Raw genomic sequence first — 22092 nt, 5'->3', positions numbered from 1 at the left:
TTAAGTTTTACTGCACCATTTTTGCCAGCCTCCTAGCGCCGGAACGCTCCCCTTGCATACATTATGCCTGGCGCAGGCACAATGTGGCACAGGGAGTTACAAAGTGGTGTAATGCATGCATTGCGCCACTTTATAAATATGGAGGGAGTGGGGGAAAGGCCACCTTTGTGCTACCTTAGCATAAAAACAAATGCCACCAAGGTGGTGCAAGAGGATCTTAAATATGCTTTATTTAGAGAAATAATAATAATAATAGTTTTGGGGAGGGGCTAGTTATGGCCTCAGATTGGCTGAGTGTCTTGGCAGTCAGAGAGGAAACATGTAGACATTGCATACAAAACTATAACCATAGACTATCAAGACCTGCATACAAGGGCTCCAATACCTGAAACAGAACCCAAGCCCAAGTGTTACTCACAGAGCTGGTTTGACTCCGACGATCAGCAGTACGCGCAGGGCGATGCGCTTGTGTAGGTTCCAGTGCTCCACAGCAATAGCAACCAATAACCCTCCAATGAAGAGCATGTTGGTGTCCTTCAGGTACTGGGCACAGACCTGAAAAAAGAGAAAATGGAGTCAGAGATGATCTGTAACAGGTGAACTGATGAGAAGGCAACAGATTACGTAGCTAATATTAGGCTACAGAAAGCTGTCAAAGATGACTTTCATAGTTAGCATTTCTCTGGCATGGGCACCCCACCTGTTGGTCGGCGGGTATTGCGGATGCCAGATTTACTTAAGGTCAGACATAGACTACGACGATATATACATGCGGGATACTTTGAAATATAGACTGACATTGACAGATGTGAACCTTACCTTGGAAAACATTTTGTGAAAGCTATGCGCTTCATAGGAATTCTACGTTTACATTCAATAAAAGTATAAGTGGTTTTTGGACTGAAATGGATTCCTTCAACTGTGAGAAGCCTTGAAAAAGTCCTATAACAGGACGAAACATGTGTCGGCTGAATCCCGCCTTCATTTGCGAAAGTACCTGCAGACGGATGTTTCATTATGAACCTTTGAAGAATAGGCTGGACTTTGTATTCGTATTTAATCTTTTTTAAATATGTATTAGAATTGTGATAATAAAATAGAATTTTGTACTGGGGACATTTATTGTCTAATAAATTAATTTATATAGTAATTTGCCACATACCCTTATTCATATTTAGTGACCATTGATCCTGCTTATATTCTATTTTGAAATAAGTAATTTTGGTAAACCAATTTACATAGTGATTTGCTTTATGCCCTTACTTATATGTAGTGACTATTGATCCTGACTATGGGGGTCATTCTGAGGCTGGCGGTAAAAGGCAGTTACCGCCGGTCAGAAGACCGCCATAACACCGCCGCGGCCGCGGTAAACCGCCAGGGTCATTCTGACCCACAACTGCCAAACCGCCAAAAACCCGACCTCCACTGAAGGCCGCCACATCAGCGGTCAGCGATAAACTGGAGATGACCAAACCTCCACCGTCACGCCAACAGAAATACGCCCATGCCATTCCGACACACGAATCCACGCGGCGGTCTTTCAACCGCGGTATCCCATTGGCCTTACACACCGCTGCACTCAAAATACACACACATCTACAAAACACTGCCACATTGGACAATTACAAATACACACACCTGATACACATACAAACACCACTCCCACACAATCAATACGATTTAAAACACACACCCACATCACCCACAAACCCCCACAAATCGAAATTCAGAGACAAGGCGCAATACACAGAGAGAGAGCACAGGGAACGCAAACCACAACACACACAGGAACCCAACATCATCCCCCACACTACATCTACGCACAAAACACCACACACCACCACACTCATCACCACAAACACCACCCCCACACCTCATCCACACCACCCCATGGCACCCCAAAGACACCCCAGGTTCTCGGACCAAGAACTCAGGGTCATGGTGGAGGAAATAATTAGGGTAGAGCCCCAGCTCTTCGGCACACAGGTGCAGCACACCACAATAGCCAGGAAGGCGGAGCTATGGCAAAGGATCGTCGACAGGGTTAACGCTGTGGGACAGCATCCCAGAAATCGGGAAGACATCTGAAAGCGCTGGAACGACCTACGGGGGAAGGTGCGGACGATGGTGTCAAGACACAACATCGCTGTGCAGAAGACTGGCGGCGGACCCCCACCCACTCCACCCGAATTCACAGCATGGGAGCAAGAGGTCTTGAACATCCTGCATCCTGAGGGCCTCGTTGGAGTAGGCGGAGGAATGGACTCTGGTAAGTCTAATCTCAACTACTTCATACCCCCCAACCACCAGCATGCCAACCCACACCCCCACCCTCACCCCCAACCCCCCAGCACATATCCTCCCTGCTAATGTCTCACCAGCACAACCCAACCAAACCAACACCAACCCCTGAATGCCAACACAAACCATGGACACCCATCACCTAAGCATGACCACTGCACATACCCATCCCCCCCCCAAACCACCCTCACAACTCCTCCCACAAGGGAATGCTAGCACTGGGGGACAAGGGCACCCACAAATAGCACGCCATGGCACACACAGAAGCAATAACCATACTCTTTTACCCCTGCAGGGCCCGAACGCCAACACACCGGCCAGGAGGGTCCAGAAATGTCCATCCCACCCCCAGAACAGGCCCCCAGTGATGACAGCAGCTCTGTCGACCTAGAACCTGATGACCAGCCCGGACCATCGGGGACCTCTAGACAGTCGGTTCCCCTCAGGCAGCCACAGGCCACAGCAGACCTACCCCCCTCTGGAAACCCCAGCACAGCACCCACCCAGCGGGCCCATGCCTCTGTCTCCAGGACAGGTCAAGCAGCGGTGTGTCTACCACTACAGGGCACCCAGGGCAACCCACCACCCCAACAACAACAGGGACCTGGGGGCAGTGGTAGTGGGCACACCGTCCAGGGGACAGAGGCCCAGGAACAAAGGGGAACTGGGAGGGCTGCTGTGCGACAGAGGGAGGACAGGCCTAGGGAACCCACTGTCCAAGAGGCCCTCACCACCATCATGGGAGCGTACCACCACTCCCAAGAGACGATGACGACGGTCCTGGCCAGGTTCCAGGAGATCCAGGCCATGCAGGAGGACCAGTACATGGGGTTCCGGGAAGAACTGCGCAGCATCAGTTCCGCAATGGGTACAATCGTGGTGGCACTCAACCAGATTGTCACCACATTGCGGGACCATGTGGCCCCCCAAAGGGCCCCTGCCACTAGCATAGAGGAAGAACAGCCCACCACCTCCGCCGGCGCTAGTGGTCAGAAGGCCCCGACACAACAGCAACGGGCCACCCGGACCCCACCCCATGCAGAACAAGAACCACCCCACAAGAAAGGCCTGAGATCTAGGAAGAAGACAGAGTAGGATGTCAAGACTCCCGCCATGCACGGATCCCCCCGGATGTCATCCCACTGTCCCACTTGTTCACCCTGTCCAACCTTGAACTGCCCCTGCTCCACCTTCCACAGGCATATGGACAATGCACCTGTGCGAACGAGAGTCTGGACTCTGCCATGGACATGCCTCCACCATCATCCATCACCCTTTTTGAACTATACACCAATTTTTGCACTTCAATAAACACAATTATTGCACAAAAACCATCTGGAGTCTGCTATTTTTTTTTTTAAACAAATTTATTCGATATAACCAACCAAAAATGTCCAATTACATTGTGATGACAACATACCAGTGTCACACAGCGGTAGTCCATGGGGAAATAAACCAGAGGGCACTCCGTGGGGACCAGATCACTGAAATAGGAAGGCAAATTCACAACTAAGTTACCATACATTGGGGTGAAAGGTCAGACAGTAGAGAGCCAGTACTGTTACAGATATAATAAAATGCAGGAGTAGATTCTTACCTGTGTGTTACTGGAAATACTGCAGTATCACTTTGTCCCTGTTGTCTGTGTCGTCCTCTTCGTCTTCCTCCTCTTCACTCTCCGCAGGCTCCACAGTGGCCACAACACCACCATCTGGACCATCCTCCTGCAGGAAAGGCACCTGGCGTCGCAAAGCCAGGTTGTGAAGCATGCAGCAGGCCGCGATATGACACACCTTCTTTGGTGAGTACATTAGGGATCCACCTGTCATATGCAGGCACCTAAACCTGGCCTTCAGGAGGCCGACGGTCCGCTCGATCACCCTCCTAGTACGCCCATAGGCCTCATTGTACCGTTCCTCTGCCCTTGTCCTGGGATTCCTCACTGGGGTCAATAGCCAAGGCAGGTTGGGGTAACCAGAGTCACCAATTAGCCACACACGCTGTCTCTGTAGCTGTTCCATCACATAAGGGATGCTGCTATTTCGCATGACGTACGCGTCATGCACTGACCCTGGGAACTTGGCATTTAAATGGGAGATGTATGGGTCAGCCAAACAGACCACCTGGACATTCATCGAATGATAACTTTTTCGTATCCTGTACACCTTTTCATTGTCTTTTGGGGGGACCAAAGCCACATGGGTACCATCAATGGCACCAATGATATTGGGAATGTGTCCAAGGGCATAGAAATCACCCTTCACTGTAGGCAAGTCACCCACCTCAGGGAAAATGATGTAGCTCTGCATGTATTTCATCAGGGCAGACAACACTCTGGACAATACCCTTGAAAACATAGGCTGAGACATCCCAGATGAAATGGCCACTGTAGTTTGAAATGGTCCACTAGCCAAAAAATGGAGTACTGACAGCACCTGCACTAGAGGCGGAATCCCTGTGGGTTGGCGGATGGGTGACATCAGGTCTGGCTCCAGCTGGGCACACAGTTCCTGTATAGTGGCACTGTTGAGTCTGTAGGTGAGTATGACATGTCGTTCTTCCATTGTCGACAGGTCTACCAGCGGTCTGTACACGGGAACATTCCTCCGTCTCCTCGCAAGTCCCAGCGGACGGTGCCTAGGAAGGACAACATGGAGCACAGAGTCAATCAACCCACAGGTACGTTCCCACAGCCTGCACAGTACACAAATCTCTCTGGATTGAATGGCTTGTATGAGTGTCGATGCAAGGCCTAGCCATGTGTGACGCAGTAGGAATTAAGCCATGTGGGCCCTTGAAATGGCGGCTGCCTGACCTGTGAAGTGTGACAATGTGAAGTGAGGTCATTGCGCTGGCGTGGCACACCGTAGCGGTAGGCGGTCGAAGGCCGCGGCGCAAAGCAGCATTGGTTAACATTGAACCCTATGGGTTTCAGGAGCCAATGACGATGTGCGCCGGCGGTCGCGGTACGCACCGCCGCGGTACGCACCGCCGCGGGCGTGACCGCCATTTTCTCTCTGCTTAATCACACGAGACCTGAGCATCCACAGGAGAGGACCTATACTGCAAGTGCTGCTGTGACCTCGGTCTGGAAGTGACAATGGCTGCTGCGACTGGGGAAAGGGCCCCCGCCTTCAGTTCCGAAGAGTTGGAGAAGCTCGTGGACGGGGTCCTCCCCCAGTATGCGCTACTCTACGGTCCTCCAGACCAACAGGTGAGTACACGGGGGCCAATGCATAGTGGGTAATGCCTGTGATGAGTGGGGTGGATGTACGATGGAGGGGAGGGGAGCGAATTACGAATGCATGGCACGACAGATGAGAGCATGTGCCACATGGCAAGTTTGGGGAGGGGGGGCCACTCACATCGAGCATGCAGAAAAGTGATGATGTTTCTTTTCCTCCCCTGTACATGTCACATAGGTCAGCGCCCATCAGAAGATCGATATTTGGTGTGCCATCGCCAAGGACGTCCGGGCCCTGGGGGTCCACAACAGACGGGGCACCCACTGCCGCAAGAGGTGGGAGGACATCCGCCGCGGGAGCAGGAAGACCGCCGAGGCTCTGCTGGGGATGGCCTCCCAAACTAGGAGGGGTGCCAGTCGTACCTTGACCCCCCTGATGTCCCGGATCCTGGCGGTGGCCTACCCTGATTTAGATGGGCGCTTGAGGACATCACAGCAGACACAAGGGGGTGAGTACCAGCACATTCAGCTATATTTGCGTGCAGTGGAGGTGCCTGGGTGGGGGAGGAGGGCTGTGGGTATCCCTAGGCCAGGGCGATTTCTGTAGGCTAGGCCCCTCCGTGAGGTATGGTCCTGTGCCCCCGTCCCCCACCTCTGTAGGGTGCCTAGTAACGCTATTCATGGACCTGTGTATTCTGTGTGGGCAGTTGTCGCCCATAGGCTTGTAGGGCATGTCCCAGTGAATGAGTAGTGTACCCCAAGTGTGCAGCGTAGTGCAGGGGGCTTCTGTGTCTGTCCTCTCCGCCAACGGTGTCCCCAATGCATGCACTCAACTTGTCTTTATTTCTCCACCCCCCCCCCATTTTCTTTGTTTTTCTGTGAATGTGTGCATTAGCATCATCAGGCGGAGGAGAAGTGGCATCGGCGCAAGAGGGAGCTGCATCTCACATGGCCCCGGAGGGCCATGCAACGGACTCCGACATGACCAGTGAGACGGAGGGCGAGGGGGGCTCCACCACGGGTACCCGTGCAGACGTCAGTGACACCGACACGTCCTCGGATGGGAGCTCCCTTGCGGTGGCGGCAACATCCGTGCCCACCGATACTACAGGTACAGCCGCCACCCAGCGCACCAGCTCCGCCCTGCCAGCAGCCCCTCGGCCTTCGGCCCGTGCCCGCACGGCCAGGAAGGCGGCCATCTCCTTCGCCCCAGGCACCTCAGGCCCTGCCCCAGTCACCCCTGCTGCCCTCAGTGAGGAGGTCATTGACCTCCTGAGGACCATCATTGTTGGGCAGTCTACCCTTTTGAATGCCATCCAGGGTGTGGAGAGGGAGGTGCATCAAAGCAATGCATACCTGGAGGGCCTTCAATCGGGTCAGGCTGCCCAGCAGCGATCGTTCAACGCTCTGGCCTCAGCACTGACGGCAGCGATTGTCCCTGTCTCCAGCCTCCCTCTTCTAACTCCCTCCACCCAGTCCCACTCCCCTGTTCCTCTGCCTATGCCATCCACACCTACAGACCAGCCTGCACACACCTCAACACCCGAGGGAAGCTCATCCAGACATAAGCACCACAGAACACACAAGCATTCACCCAAGCAACATACAGATGCAGACATGCCAACAGCCACTACCTCCTCTGTGTCCCCCACCTCCTCGTCTCCCTCCTCCCTCCCTGTGACGTCTACACTCACACCTGCATGCACACCACCATCAGCCAGTACACCCATCACCAGCACACCCTCCAGACCAGTCCGCACACGTGCAGTCACCACCCCCACTGCCATGTACACGTCCCCTGTGTCCTCTCCTAGTGTGTCTGTCACCCCCGCTTCCAAACCACACAAACGCAGGCAGGCACCCAACCAACAGCCATCCACCTCACGACAGCCTCCAGCCCAAGCACCTGCACCCAAAGACACCAGACTTGACTCTCCTACAACCACATCCTCTTCCTCCACTCCCATACCCACTCCAGCTACCCTTCCCATTGCTCCTAAAAAACTATTCCTCTCTAAACTGAACCTCTTTTCCTCACCTGACCCACCCCCTCCATCTCGTAAGAGTTCCAAAAACACCTCAGCCACCACCAGACCAGCAACTCCCAAGAACGTCGTGCCTGGTTTTTGGAGTCCGCCCTTTCCTTGGGCAGGGACATCGGCCAGCAGCAAAGGCACAGCCAGCCCCCCCCCTGGGAAGAGGAGCAAAAAACTGAAGGGCAGGCGTGACAGGCCTGATACGCCTGCCCCCAAGGAGGATAGCCTTGCACCGTCACCTGCCACATCGGGTAAGGGAGCCAAGGGCCACGGAGAGTCTGCCAAGGAGGGCAAGGGCAGCAAAGCGCAAAAGGCAGGGAGCAGCCGACCTGTCCATGAGGGCCCCACCAGCCCCATTCCGGGGGTATCGGAGGAGACCCAGGGCCCCAGGACTCCATCACAGGAGGGCCCCGCAACAGAAAGGTCCGATGCTGACTGAGCGGGAAGTATTGGCCAGGTGTGGTTCACTCGAAACACAAGACAGGCACCGCTGACCAGGGGCCGCTGTGAGAAGCACCGCTGAACAGGGCCCCACCGTGAGGAGCACCGCTGAACAGGGCCCCGCCAAGGCAGGCACCGCTGAACAGGGCCCCGCCGTGAGGAGCACCGCTGAACAGGGCCCCACCGTGAGGAGCACCGCTTAACAGGGGCCGCTGTGAGAAGCACCGCTGTACAGGGCCCCGCCGTGAGGAGCACCGCTGAACAGGGCCCCGCCGTGAGGAGCACCGCTGAACAGGGCCCCGCCAAGACAGGCACAGCTGAACAGGGCCCCGCCGTGAGGAGCACCGCTGAACAGGGCCCCGCCGTGAGGATCACCGCTGACCAGGGGCTGCTGTGAGAAGCACCGCTGAACAGGGCCCCGCCGTGAGGAGCACCGCTGAACAGGGCCCCGCCAAGACAGGCACCGCTGAACAGGGCCCCGCCGTGAGGAGCACCGCTGAACAGGGCCCCGCCGTGAGGATCACCGCTGACCAGGGGCTGCTGTGAGAAGCACCGCTGAACAGGGCCCCGCCGTGAGGAGCACCGCTGAACAGGGCCCCGCCAAGACAGGCACCGCTGAACAGGGCCCCGCCGTGAGGAGCACCGCTAAACAGGGCCCCGCCGTGAGGAGCACCGCTGACCAGGGGCCACTGTGTGAAGCACCGCTGAACAGGGCCCGCCGTGAGGAGCACCGCTGAACAGGGCCCCGCCGTGAGGAGCACTGCTGAACAGGGGCCGCTGTGAGAAACACCGCTGAACAGGGCCCCGCCGTGAAGAGCACCGCTGAACAGGGCCCTGCCAAGACAGGCACCGCTGAACAGGGCCCCGCCCTGAGGAGCACCGCTGAACAGGGCCCCTCCTGTCAAGCACCGCTCCGCTGGGCCCTCCTGTCAAGCACCGCTCCGCTGGGCCCTCCTGTCAAGCACCGCTCCGCTGGGCCCTCATCTCAAGCACTGCTCCGCTGGGCCCTCCTGTCAAGCACCGCTCCGCTGGGCCCTCATCTCAAGCACCGCTCCGCTGGGCCCTCCTGTCAAGCACCGCTCCGCTGGGCCCTCCTGTCAAGCACCGCTCCGCTGGGCCCTCATCTCAAGCACCGCTCCGCTGGGCCCTCATCTCAAGCACCGCTCCGCTGGGCCCTCCTGTCAAGCACCGCTCCGCTGGGCCCTCATCTCAAGCACCGCTCCGCTGGGCCCTCATCTCAAGCACCGCTCCGCTGGGCCCTCCTGTCAAGCACCGCTCCGCTGGGCCCTCCTGTCAAGCACCGCTCCGCTGGGCCCTCATCTCAAGCACCGCTCCGCTGGGCCCTCCTGTCAAGCACCGCTGGCCCATTGGCAGGCCCGGATCTGTATCGGGCAGGACTTCACGAGGCACTCTGCCCACCATGCTTCCTCCATGACCAGTGGACTCTGTAATCCACCTGATGGACTGTGGCTTTGCACCCCCCAGGATGGCACAGTGGGCCTGGAGGCCCTTCGTGGATCTGGCGTCATGGACTCATGTGGCTGAGGTGCCCCCCCTTCCCTTCCCCCTGAGGTGCCTGTATTTTATTTTTGTGATGCCCCAGCAGTGTTCTCTCCAATGGACTCGATCTTGTGTGTGGGCTTTGCCCATGTGTTGCTGCACATTGGCCCACGGACATTTGAACTTTGCAATACTGTGCCGGACTTTTGCTACTTGTATATGTAGAGTTCTAGATGTGTAATAATTCTTTATATATTGCTATGTTCGCTATACTTAATTATTGCTATAATATAGTTCTATTTTTACAATCATTGCCTTTTGTCTTTGCATTTTTGTTTTGGGGGTTTGGGGGTGTAACTCTGACTTTTTAATCTGCATTGGTGTGTAGGTATTTCAGTGGGGGTGAGGGTGGGGGTGGGTGTGTGGCGTATGTGTGTGCCCGTAACCTTTCCTCCTCCCCCCTCCCCTGTGTCGTAGGTGCAGTACTCACCGTTGTCGTCTGCGGCGACGTTCGTGATCCTGGAAGAAGAGCAGGAAGGCAATGGCTGGGAGAATGTGGAGTTCCGGTTCCATGCTGTCCCGATTCCGCGTGGAGTGTGTCGAGGTGAGCGTTTTCCATTTGAAATGTCTGTTTCCGCCGTGTTTTTATCGGCGGGGCTCCAGCCCCGGAAAAGGTGGCGGATTGGTGAGTCGTGATAGGGTGGGCGGTACATTGTCTGCCGCCTGGCTGTTGGCGGTTCCCGCCAGGGTCAGAATTCCATTTCTTTGACCGCCAGCCTGTTGGCGGGTTGGCCGCCGCTTTAACACTGACCGCCAGGGTCGGAATGACCCCCTATATCTTGTTCCCATTTTGAAATAAGTATTTCTGATTGTTTTTGACTAAACTAGTATTTTGTATAGTAGGGGCTCATTGAACTAAGATTGTGTGTGCTCCACTAACTGTTTTTGTTTTGGCACCCCACTTGGCATGCCGCTAGTCATAGTTGCAACCAAATTGGACATGGAAGTCCTGAAAATAAGTATAAGTATGTTTGCCTGGAAGAGCCGGCACACTTGATATCTAACCTCATAAAGCCTCACATTTTATTGGGGCTAGCTGCCCGTGCACATATGGCACTTGGTCTGGCTGAACTGGGGTGGATTATACAGCACTTGGAAAACCAGTACTAGATAAAAGTGTATATAGCACAGCTGGCATAGGCAGTGACAGGCCTATTGCAGCAAAAATGACATTGGGCAAAGTTTCCATTTAGTAAAGCTGGCTAGTAGTGCATTGTGCCAGATCAGGCATAGACTGACCAAGATTTTGTAAAATTGGCAATGGAAATAAAACATGTCATATAGAAGGAGGTGGATCTTCTTGTGCTTCCATATATGGGACTGGGCCTGACCGCATCTGCATAATTGGCAATTAATTAAGATTTGACACAGATGGAGACAGTAGGAATGGCAATGCTGGTCCGTCTGCCATTAGGTCTAGTAGATATGTAACACTTCGCCAAACCTCCCTGCTCCTCACATACAGTGCGGTGAGTTTCTGGATTAACTATCAGTGTGTCTTCCACCCTTATTACATCATCTACAGATTCCCTGACCGGCCCAGCTTCTGATTTGCATAGTTTCTCATTTTTTCTGATATCAGAACACATCTATGAACATCTGCACCTGTCATCCTTTTTCTCTGTGATCCACTACAACCAAGCACTCAGCAGCCCTCTCGCAGGAGTAGGTTTAGTTTTTAATCTGACCTTCCTTTTAGACTCACAACAAATAAGACCCTATTCTTATCTGCCAATGCCCACAGTCCACCTTTGACAACACAGATTCTCCTGCTATCTAATGTTGCTGTTGCTTACTTTGCTCTTTCTGGGACTGCTTTTTACTTATTGTCTTGATGTCAGTACTCGCCATGTATCCTCCCTGTTACTTAGTGTTCTTTTCCTGACTGCTCCTTTTCCTAAATTCCTTTTGCCCCCATTGGCCTGGTTATCCGGGCTCTGTGTCTTGTTGTGCTCTCCTAGGTGATGTGAGCTCAGACAGTGAATGCGCACTACGTGACACCTGCTGGTGAAATGTCTAACCTCACTCCATGCAGAAGGTGTGTCTGGGCATAGAGTATGCTTCCGTGAATGGAAGTGAAATGCCAAAAGCATTCATTATGACTTGCAAAGTTGGGTTGATGGTGAGCATGCATATCTGTCATTTTAAATTTCCCAAAGACTTGTTATACTAGTCTGTTGGTCAGTGCTCATGATCTCGCCCATGATGTGCCAAATGGAATTCCCAGATGAGATTACATATCATACTAGCCTTCACGAATCTAATATAATTTTTTAAGTATGCATTTTATTTAATTACATGGTGCTTTTAGATGTTGTTACTTACTAATATAAATATTGTGAGGTCATAAGCAATGCATTTGGTGTGCATTGCTTGTGTGCAAATTGTGGATTGCAATCCTAACTGTGAATTGGAGTGTTTTGTTCAGTTTTAACTTGCAACCATAACTGCACTTTTACTCTTTTTAATATTTTTTAAAGATTTTAAAACAATTACGGTGTTATAACCAAAGTTAATCATAACTTCAAATTAGCATTTGTTTTTCGTAGTGATTTTTTTAGGATTTTTTGATCATACACCACATGCAGCAGCTCCCTGCACCCAAACCACCGTGGGCGGCCAACCATTTCGCCTCATGTCCTCTGGCTATGGATGGTCAACTCAAATGTGGAGCGGAAGTTCACATCATGGCCAGGACTGTAAGCAAGACCCTGCACCCATCCCATTGTGGAGCCATGCATAGCAGTGGTTGGCAGCAGGGCTTTGCCTGCCCAAGCTAGGCCTGGCCCCAGCTACTGTGATCATCCCACTCCCACTGTGCATGGTGCCAGTGGTCTGTGGGAGTTGCTCACAGGATGACCAATTAAAATGTTGCAGCTTATGGTATAAGTTCCTTCCACAGTAATAACATTCTTTAATTGTATGTAAAGGGTGACAGTATCCCAGAGCCACAATGTCTACCGCATTCAGTATTTAAATAGAAATACCTAATGACAAATAACATTTCACAAACCTTAGGCTGCACTACTTTACATCAATATAAGAAATAACAAACAGTTCTAGTCAAATTATATCCCAAGTAATTGGAAACTATACCCAAAAGTGAAAACTTTATTTCTGCTTATTTTTCTCACTTATTTATATGGATTAACAGATAATTAACTTAAGTACATCATTTAAAGAATACGGAATTCTACGGTTCATCATATCTGGAGTTCTGCAGGATACTAAGGTAAAATTGAGGTGGTCTCTGTGAGGGAAACCCGTTAAAAGCTCGATCTCTGAGCACGAGCCAAGGACCTTCTCTCATGATGCGTCTTGCGCTCTGGTTACCACTTGTCCTTATGGAATCTGCTGCAACACGTCTATGTACAGTACGCACAACGCGTGGAGGTCATGCTTTGTGACCTAAAAAAAAATGGTCATTTTTGAAGCTACTGTCTTTGAGAGACATCACGCAGTCTAAAACCCTTCCTTGTGACACATTCACATTGCAAATAACTCCTCAGGTTATTTACTTAAGATACTGCTTACTAAATATATATTTTAAATAATTTAGCCATTTACATTGCCGAACTGTGCTCTTCATAGGAACACTGCACTTCAGTATTGGCAAATAATACTATATAGTGTGAAAACTTTCATTGCAGTGATACCATCCATATTAAGATGCACAAAGTCAAAGTTTATAATTTTGCACACGTATTCTTTATCCACTAATACTTAAAAATGTGCGCATCCAGTCTTTTATGGGGATTCCTTCGCAACCATTCTTAAGTACTAAGGGAAATTCACTTTTATAGTTGCACGAGTTAAAGGAATACGAACTAAAGGGACACAATTGATGATGGAGACATTAGTCTAGAAAGGAGAAAAATATTCAACTGCATTGTTTGAGGCCTCAAGGTCTCAAACGGTATAATAGGTTGGAAAAAACAAGACCACCCACTGAAAGGGATTATTTTCTAAATGTTTCTTCTGATTTCGATGACTCATTTTCCCTTTTTGTGTGCACAGCAATTGACAAATGTTTTTTTAGCAGGAAACAAGTAGTTGATGATTATGTATCCTCTTTAAAAAAACTTGATATTAATAGCAAATTTAGGCCCATGTTTAACAAAAATGCCTCTCAACTGCGCTAGTGTAGTTGTGCGCCAAAATAACTACCGCAAGCTAACACCATTTCCTAGCACCATCTGTGCTCCATATTTAAAAAATGATGCTAATACTACAAAAGTGGCGTTAGAACGTTTTGCGTCATGTTTTTGACACAAAATGGGTTAGCGCCATATTTAACAGCATTATCGTAAAAAAAAAAAACGAACAAGCAAGAAAAAAACATATGGAAAGACAAGATGGAGAATGCAGGCCAGGAGAGACCCCCGGGAGATCCCAATCAGCCAAGTACCAGCCAGAAGGGCTCAGAAAAGTCCTAGGAGAAAGTGAAGCGGAAGTGAAAGTGCTGCTTTGGTGTGGTTAGAGAGGTGACGGAGCACCAACACCAGCTTTTCATGCCAATAGGTAGAAGAGACGCTATATGGCAGGCAATAATAGATACAGTCAACAGCCTGGCAGAGGTGAAAAGGACTGTCACCAATTGCAAGAAGCCCTTGCAAGATTGCAAGTGCAGGAACCGAAAGGCAGCATTGCAGACTGGAGGTGGAAATCCTGCATACCAGGAAGACCTGGATGAGCGTGAGGAGATGGTGGCAGCCATCATCCTGGAGGAGCTGGTCACTGGAATTGCAGGACAGGACAGCGCAGACTACCAAGACCTACCACAAATGCAGGGTAAGTTGGGGGGGGGACTATCTGGAATCTCACAAATGGCAGAAGAGGGAGGCAGAGAGGACACACTCAATGCATGCTAAAGGATTGCTTCAGGACACATAGGGCCTGAATCAAAACGCCCCATCACCACCCAAGCTTCACTTTTAGTGATGCTCTGGTCGTGCAATGCACTCCAACATATACACAACGTGGTCTTAAGCCACTTACTGAGGTTTTACACCACCTTGTAAATATGCAGCACACTGCCTGGAAGGGGAGTACAATTAGTGTGGCTGTGCCAGAGCAACACCCATTGCATGTTGTTGTTGCCCCAGGTCCAAGACAACATGTTCACCAGAGACTGTAACTGAAGTCAACACCACCCCAGGGGTGGTGTCAGGATGGTGCAACAAGGCAAAATGCTTTCCATCCTCTTCATGTCATTGCCCTTCTCATGTGTGCTGCTTCCTGCAGCACACATAGAAATGCCACCTTGCCATAATGAATTGTTTATGTGCAGGAAGAGGCACCTTCCTGCATACAAACAATCTATCCACCTCAACGCAGGAACCCCTTCACTATGGTGCAAGGATGCCTTTGTTGGTGCAGGGAGAACAAATCTGCTCAGGTGCTGGTGGAAAAGGAGGGGTGTGCCATATTCCAGTAAACATGGCGCATCCCAGCATTTCAAAAGTGGCGCAGCGCCGTACAACCTGTGGAAAGTAACCCACACAGGGTGGCACAACAACAACTCTCACACACCTACATGCGCCATATGGGAATGGGCACAAAAGTGAACTCACACAACACATGGGGCATATCTGTGATTATCATTTGTGCTGCTGCACAAGTAGCTTCAATGTCACCATGTAACAAGATTGTCTGTGTTGTCGATTGGTTGGTGTTCTGCATAAAGGGATATCTACATGCATAGGAACTGGCACAAGTGGCATCAATGTTGCAGTACTGGCACAACATCACTAGCCCATAATGCATCTGTACCATCATTCAAATAGTTGCCCATGTGGATCCAAGCAGCCCATTTCCCTTGTGCCACATCATCAAAGTCTCAAAATGAATGCATTGATCCACATTCTACATCCTTACACCCACATATGGCTGTGGCAGATATGCTGTATGCAAGGAAATGTCCCAAATGTATAGAGGGCCGAAGTAACCGAGCATACAATCCATAACGATTGCGCTGTCCATCCAATTAGCACATGTGTCGGTCCTGCTAAAGGCAAGCATTGTAAGCAATGGACCTAACTGTGCTTTGCTGCACTAGTGCCATCATTCACGGTGCCAATGCAGTAAAGCACCAAAAGAGTGACAGCACACATTACACTACTGTGATAATGTCCACAATGGTGAATAGGAAGGTAAATGATGTGCTAACATGGTGTCAGGGGCAAGGGGCCTACAAGGAAGATGGCGGTGTGGGATCAATGCATAAAATACCTTGAAAGGTTGCCCCATGTGTGATGCACAATGCAACACATAATTTATAACTGTAACCTGGGGTCTGTAACATGTCACTGAGCCTCCAGTAGCAAGTAAATGATGAGCCATGTCAATAACCACTACAGTCAAAGATTGACATTTCACTATCTCATTACAGAGGATGATGGCTTACCTCCTGCCGACCTGCCTATCCTGGATTTTACAGATGACATGGATGTCCAGCTGCTTTCCATCAATGAAGAGACTCTCCAGGATGTCCTAGGTCCCCTCCAGGCACAACCTCCAGTCGCAGGGAGGACACATATAGTTGCGGGGTCTCCATATGAACCACCCAGCTACCAACACAGAGCACCAACCAATCCTGCCACAGCCTTGGACTCCAAGGACCCAGACATCACCCTTCAGAGGACAGTGGTAGGAATCCAGCAGTAGCTGGCCAAGCAGGAGTGGATGTGGATGGAGCCCATGGCAGGAAGCCTGGAGGAAGTGCAGAGGGACCTCATTCCAAATAAGGACAACTCCGATGCCATCAGAGGCACCCACTCCGCGCTATGAGGACTCCAGCAGTCCCTGGCTGACATAGCTGCTGTCATGAGGGCTTCATCAATTGCCCTCTCAAAATGGCAGCAGCATGACAGAAAACAGGCTGAGGGCTATACAGAATACACTGAAGTCCATACAACGGGAAGTGGCCTCCTTAAGGGAAAACATGGCTGCCTACCACGTGATGTTGCTGCCGTGCTGAGAAATCAGCAGTTCCTCCTTGCTGCAGTGATGCCTTAATTGTTCCCACAAATGGCAGCTGCCGAGACCTCTGACTCCACATCTCTATCCCCTGATGTGTGTGTGGCCCCTTCAACTTCAATAAGAGTACCACCCATGGCACAGGAGGCACCACACACACCTAAGGATGAAGATGTGGAAGGAACATTCACATGGAAAACCTCCTGGTAGCACAGGTCAGTGCAATACGGACAGTATCTCCTTAGTTCTGAGCTTAACATCATGCAAGTGTTGTGACCTCTTCACTCAACCACTGTTGACTTATCTGCTAGAAACTCTCATTATTATCTCAATTCCTACCTATTGTCAATTTGGATACCTCCTCACTAATCCACACTCCTACTACCCATGTTTCATGACAAGTCCCTCACTATTGGACTCTTAATGTATAACAAATGTCCCAGGATCTCTCATAGGGTCTAAGAACTGGACATTGTATTGCATTGGAAAATACACTTGTACATGTAAATAAATCCCCATATTCACATGCATCATGTCAACTGCTACTGTGGTCCATCAACTCATGCAAAAAGTATGCTTTGTGTGAAGCTGTGTCAATGAGAAAAGAACCTAATTACATGTGTTGCTTACTGTCAGACACAATGCCACGCACTAGGACTGTAACATGAAAAAGGTGACTGATGGTGCTGTGGGCTACAACCAACTTACAGAGCTTTAAAACATGTATTGAACTGAGATTCATGCAAGTTGACGTATGGCGTGTATGGGTCAGAACCAAGTGTCTTGAATTTTCCCATATGAGAGCACCAGTACAATTAATATATGTGGAACAGAAGAGGTACATTTTTATCAGTGAAATACAGCAGTCAGTGTGCCAGGATACATACCCTAAATTAGTTGATATGTGCCACACTTTCCAACATTATTTCTGACACACCTCAGCGATGGCAGTTGAAGTTTCATACTTTACTTGTCAAAGATTCTGTATACATATACAATGTAAATGTCTAGAACTGAGGATGGCAAATGTTTTGAGTAGCTGATGTCATATTGCAGCCAATCTAACAGCTCCTTGTTCATAGGGGATACACATTTGCATACATGTAAATCAATACAGAAACCATACCCTAAGGCATTCCTCTAACTTGACCAGTACACACATGAGAACACCCAGACACTCAATCAACATGGACACATAATTGTCTTAAACTAACTGGATTTATTTAAACATTAAAAGAACACATTATTTAAACCTAACCTAGACACTACCCTACAGTAAACTAATCTATAATGACTTATCTTAACTTACCTCTACAGCTATCTGTCATAATCTAAACTTATCTTAAACATTTAACTCCACACACTTAACATTGTCCTTCCGGATACAAGTAGGACAGTAGGGCAACATAAACTAAGGCTACACTGTAACACCCATTGGTTTTGACGCTGCCCCAGATGTTGGAGACATCTAACTTATCATCAGCGCCAAAAGGCTAACAACTGCCCATGGGTGGTATCAGCATAGCAAAGTGTTAAGGAAAGCATTGATACTTCCTTGTTTCTTGCTTCTTAAATGTGTGCACCTTTTGAAGGCACACACAGTAGAGCCAAAATGCCATGGATTTTTGCTTGTGTGCACTTGGTGTCCCTTCCTGCACATTAACAAAATAACATAATGGATGTCTTGCCACTTCTTTGTGGGCAGCCATTGTCGCCACAGTAGACTGTTTATGTCCTGGAAGGGATACCAACCTGCACATACACACTTCCCTCAACACAGACAAACTTGCACTGTGGTCCAAATATGCCCGCGCTGGCGCAGGCTGCTGAGTTATGTGCTGGTGCAGACGCAAGCCTGGCACGTACTCTTGGTAATACGGGACAGGCTTGTGCAACCATTTCAGCACACGTGTGTCAGTAATTTGATATTTTATGGTGGGAATGTGATACACAATGTACACAAATAGGAATGTGCAAGTAGTCTGCACCCGGTGCATAGCTAATCTCACTTAAATGCTATTTGCTTAAGACACAAAGGATCAGATTGAAAAACTGGTGCAGCACCTAGTGCATCTCCCCTTTCCTTGCACCCCCCCACCACCCTCCTACCGCCACCATGTGTGCGCCGTATTTACAATACAGAGCACCATGGTGCAGGGTAGGGTCAATAGCGTCATTCTTTTTTGACGCTATTGATGTACTCTGCAGGAGTGGTGCCAAACATTTGGCGCTACTCCTGTAGATTAAATAGGGGCCCATTATAATTAATGGCATGTCCCCTTTTAATGCCTGCTCTTAGATTTCCTTGCACCATTTTTTCCCCTTGCTAACGGGGGAATGGCCCCTTTGCATACATCATGGCTGGTGCAGCATTATGTGGTGCAAGTGTTTACAAAGTGGGACAATGCATGCGTGGCGCCACTATGTAAATATGTGGCGGGAAAAATGCCACTTTTGCGCCGCCTTAGCGTCACAAACAATGACGCTATGGTGGGCTAAGTTGTTGCTAGGGACTCTTAAATCTGCCTCAAAACCTCCTGTCCTGATCCTTGACAAAACATGCTGCAGCCAATCTTATGTCCCCCTGTCATGCACATACAAATGAGGATGTTGCAATGCAATTGGTCCACCACTCAGAATCCCCAGGTGATCCAGTAGATCTTGCTCTAATGCAATCAGGTCTGCCCAATGGTGTTTGTTCTGGTGGTCAGTGCACACTACTCCAAATATCCGTCGTAGTTGGTGGAGCATCTTGCCCCACCGCAGCTTCCGTGCCTCTGTTGGGTAGCCCAGTCTGACCCAGTCACCCAAAGTCAACATCATGGGGAGGTAATGTTTCACCAGCCAGATGAACCCTCCCAGTTCATCAGCGCTCTTCATATCTGCTCTCCCTTTCCCAGACGTTTTGTAGTTGCCCCTCACTGCAAATGAAATAGCCCCCAAATAAAATAAGAAACTACCCCCAACCCTAAATACCCCAACAGACTATGCTACCCCAAGGCAAACACCCCACAATGCAATAACAATAACAGGACAAAAGCACTACACAAGACTCATGAAAATCACAAAATGCTCAGAACAGCAACAGGACACAGCATAAAACTCTCAATAACCACCACTCCTCGACCAGCACCAGCTCCACACTCCTTCTCACAATCACAGACAAAAAGATTGTAAAGTAAAAGTGAAAGTTAAATCACTGTACCATGTATGCAGAAATGAAAGTCCTGTTTCATCACTTCCTGGGCCGTGTGAGTCACGTTTTCTGATATGCGTCGTTTTTTTTTTTAACACATGATGTTCATGCGGGGTTTCTTGCCCATTTAGGCTGACAAGGCCTGTCGACTTGTGATTGACGTGCAAGAGCCAGGCATCATTTTTTGGAATAGTGTAGTATGGAGTATTACCATTTGCGTCAAATATTTTGACACATAACGAGAATATGTGGTACTCCTTCCCTTGAAGGCTTACTAGGCCTGTCGACTTGCGATTGCGCGCAGAGGACAGGGGTAATATTTTGTAAAATTGTTTTTATTGATATTTCGGTACAATAAAATGAACATGCCAATGTACATAAGACTTCAGGCTTCCCAACATGGTCTGTGCCTTCTCCCTGTCCCTCCTATCCCACGGCAAGTTTAACAAATATCAGAGAGAAACACATGCTTAGGACATCGCTTTCACCCTGCAAATGGTGAACACAGCCATCAGCTTCCAGTACTTCAAACAAATGAAGAAAAAAAACTTACAACACAACAAGTGTCCTATCCCTTTTACGTGTCGGAAGCGAATTAAGAGGCCATTGGGCTGAGAGCCCCCCGCCCCGAGCCAGAGAGAACAGTTCCAATCACACTCAATGACCCTCTGCACTTGACTCCTATACGTGGAAAAGGTGCAGTGCCTGAAGATGTGGACTACATGCTGTAAGGGGTAGGCCCTGTGAGAGAAACCTGACCAGGGGGTCCCAGATAAAGTCAAAACCACGGTTGCAAGCCGTCCATTTTGTCAGCCAGACGCTCCATGGAGAGACCCCACCACAATCTCATGAACCACAGGGCTATGGGGGGTGAGTCCACTTTCTTTCAGAAGGACGCTAAAGTTGTCTTCTCAGCCCCCAATGCCAATCACAGAATTGCGCGATCCCCCTACGATTGATGTTTCAGCCCTGGGGCGTGAAGGCCCATCAGGATGTGCTCTGGTGATCTCGGTATGGGGTAACCCAATATCTCTTTTAAGTGGGAGAGGATTTTGTTCCAATAGAGGCGGATCGCAGGGCAGTCCCTCAAATGTCCCTAAAGTCCCCCAGCATGACACAGCCTCACCAACACCTGTGGGATGCCTGGGGTATATTTTCTTAAGCTTCTCTGGGTAGAGGTACCATTTGTAGAGTAGTTTATAGTGTGCTTCCCTGGCGTCCATCGAGCGATTATGTTTGGATATGTCATGAAATAGGTGTCGCCAACAGTCCTCACCCACCGAGGTGCCCAATACCTGTTACCAAAAGGGGATGTGTCGAGGGGTCGGCACCCTTTGCGCTGAGGCCAATATCTTGTACAGCATAGATGTACTGCCCCTCGCCTCTCCTCCCCGCTGCACAACATGTTCCATTGGGAGAAGATCCCTGGTGGCTGCCTCCCGCACGTGAGGCTGTGTGACCCAATGCACTAGCTGCATATAATGGAAGTGTTCGGATGACAGGAGATAAAAATCCCTGCAACAGTTAGCAAACATACAAAGCTGATCTCCATGGTATAGATCTGCAATCGCAAGCACCCCCCTTCCCTTCATCTATCGAAAGGCCCCGCTGATTCCCCCTGGGGAAAAGCCTTGTTGAAATGGATGGGAGTATGTGGTGAAGGAAAGGATGTAATCTTATAACCACTTGTCACCTTGTCCCACACCTTAAAGGTAGTGGCGGTGGGGGTACTGAGGTATGCGTTCTGTGGTCGTGCCCCTCTGGGCCTCCAAGGGACATCCCACAAAGTCCATCCTGTCACCGCCCTGTCCATATGAAGCCACAACTTATCCGACTCTCAGAGGGACCACTCAGCCAGGACACAGAGTTGTGCAGCTCTATAATACCGGAGGAGGTCGGGGAGTGCCAGTCCACCATCCTCTTTGAGGCACATAAGCACTTTATATGATAATCTAGCCCTGGACCCCTGCCAAATAAACCTTGTGAACACCGCTCGGCCTCCGCAAAAAATTCTGTCGGGATGTCGATGGGTAGGCTCTGAAGGAAGCGAGGAAGCACCATCCTCTTGATGCTATTGATTCGCCCCAGCAAGGAAAGCCAGAGCGATGACCACCTCTTAAAGTCCTCCTGCAATGATTTGAGTAAGGGTGGGTAGTTGGCTTGGAACAGATCAGACACCTTAGGGCAAGCCTAACTCCCAGATATGTGATTCCTTTTTTAGCCCAAATAAATAGAGACAAGGAAGTTATCTGGGCCATTGAAGCGGTGGGCACAGTCAGGTTGAGGATATATGATTTCCCCGTGTTTACTTTAAAGCCTGCCACCTGCTCGAAGAGCATCAACTCTTCCCGAATTGCCAAAAGAGACGTGCAGGGTTCAGTGACGAACAGTAA

At 49.9% G+C, this 22092-nt stretch overlaps 1 protein-coding gene across 1 annotated transcript in view; it reads right to left on the bottom strand.

The window, feature by feature from the left end:
• The window catches only part of LOC138285788 (solute carrier family 13 member 2-like), a 266384-nt gene that overhangs the window by 129194 nt on the left and 115098 nt on the right, over positions 1 to 22092 (bottom strand). Inside the window, exon 3 of the mRNA XM_069226166.1 lies at positions 419 to 555. Coding sequence (XP_069082267.1) covers positions 419 to 555 — 137 coding nt within the window. The remainder of the gene's footprint in view (positions 1 to 418; positions 556 to 22092) is intronic.

The sequence above is a fragment of the Pleurodeles waltl genome, chromosome 3_1, assembly GCF_031143425.1.
Source record: "Pleurodeles waltl isolate 20211129_DDA chromosome 3_1, aPleWal1.hap1.20221129, whole genome shotgun sequence".
Taxonomy (NCBI): domain Eukaryota; kingdom Metazoa; phylum Chordata; class Amphibia; order Caudata; family Salamandridae; genus Pleurodeles; species Pleurodeles waltl.
The sequence above is the reverse complement of the archived record's forward strand: the minus strand, read 5'-3'. Positions and strand labels throughout refer to the sequence as shown.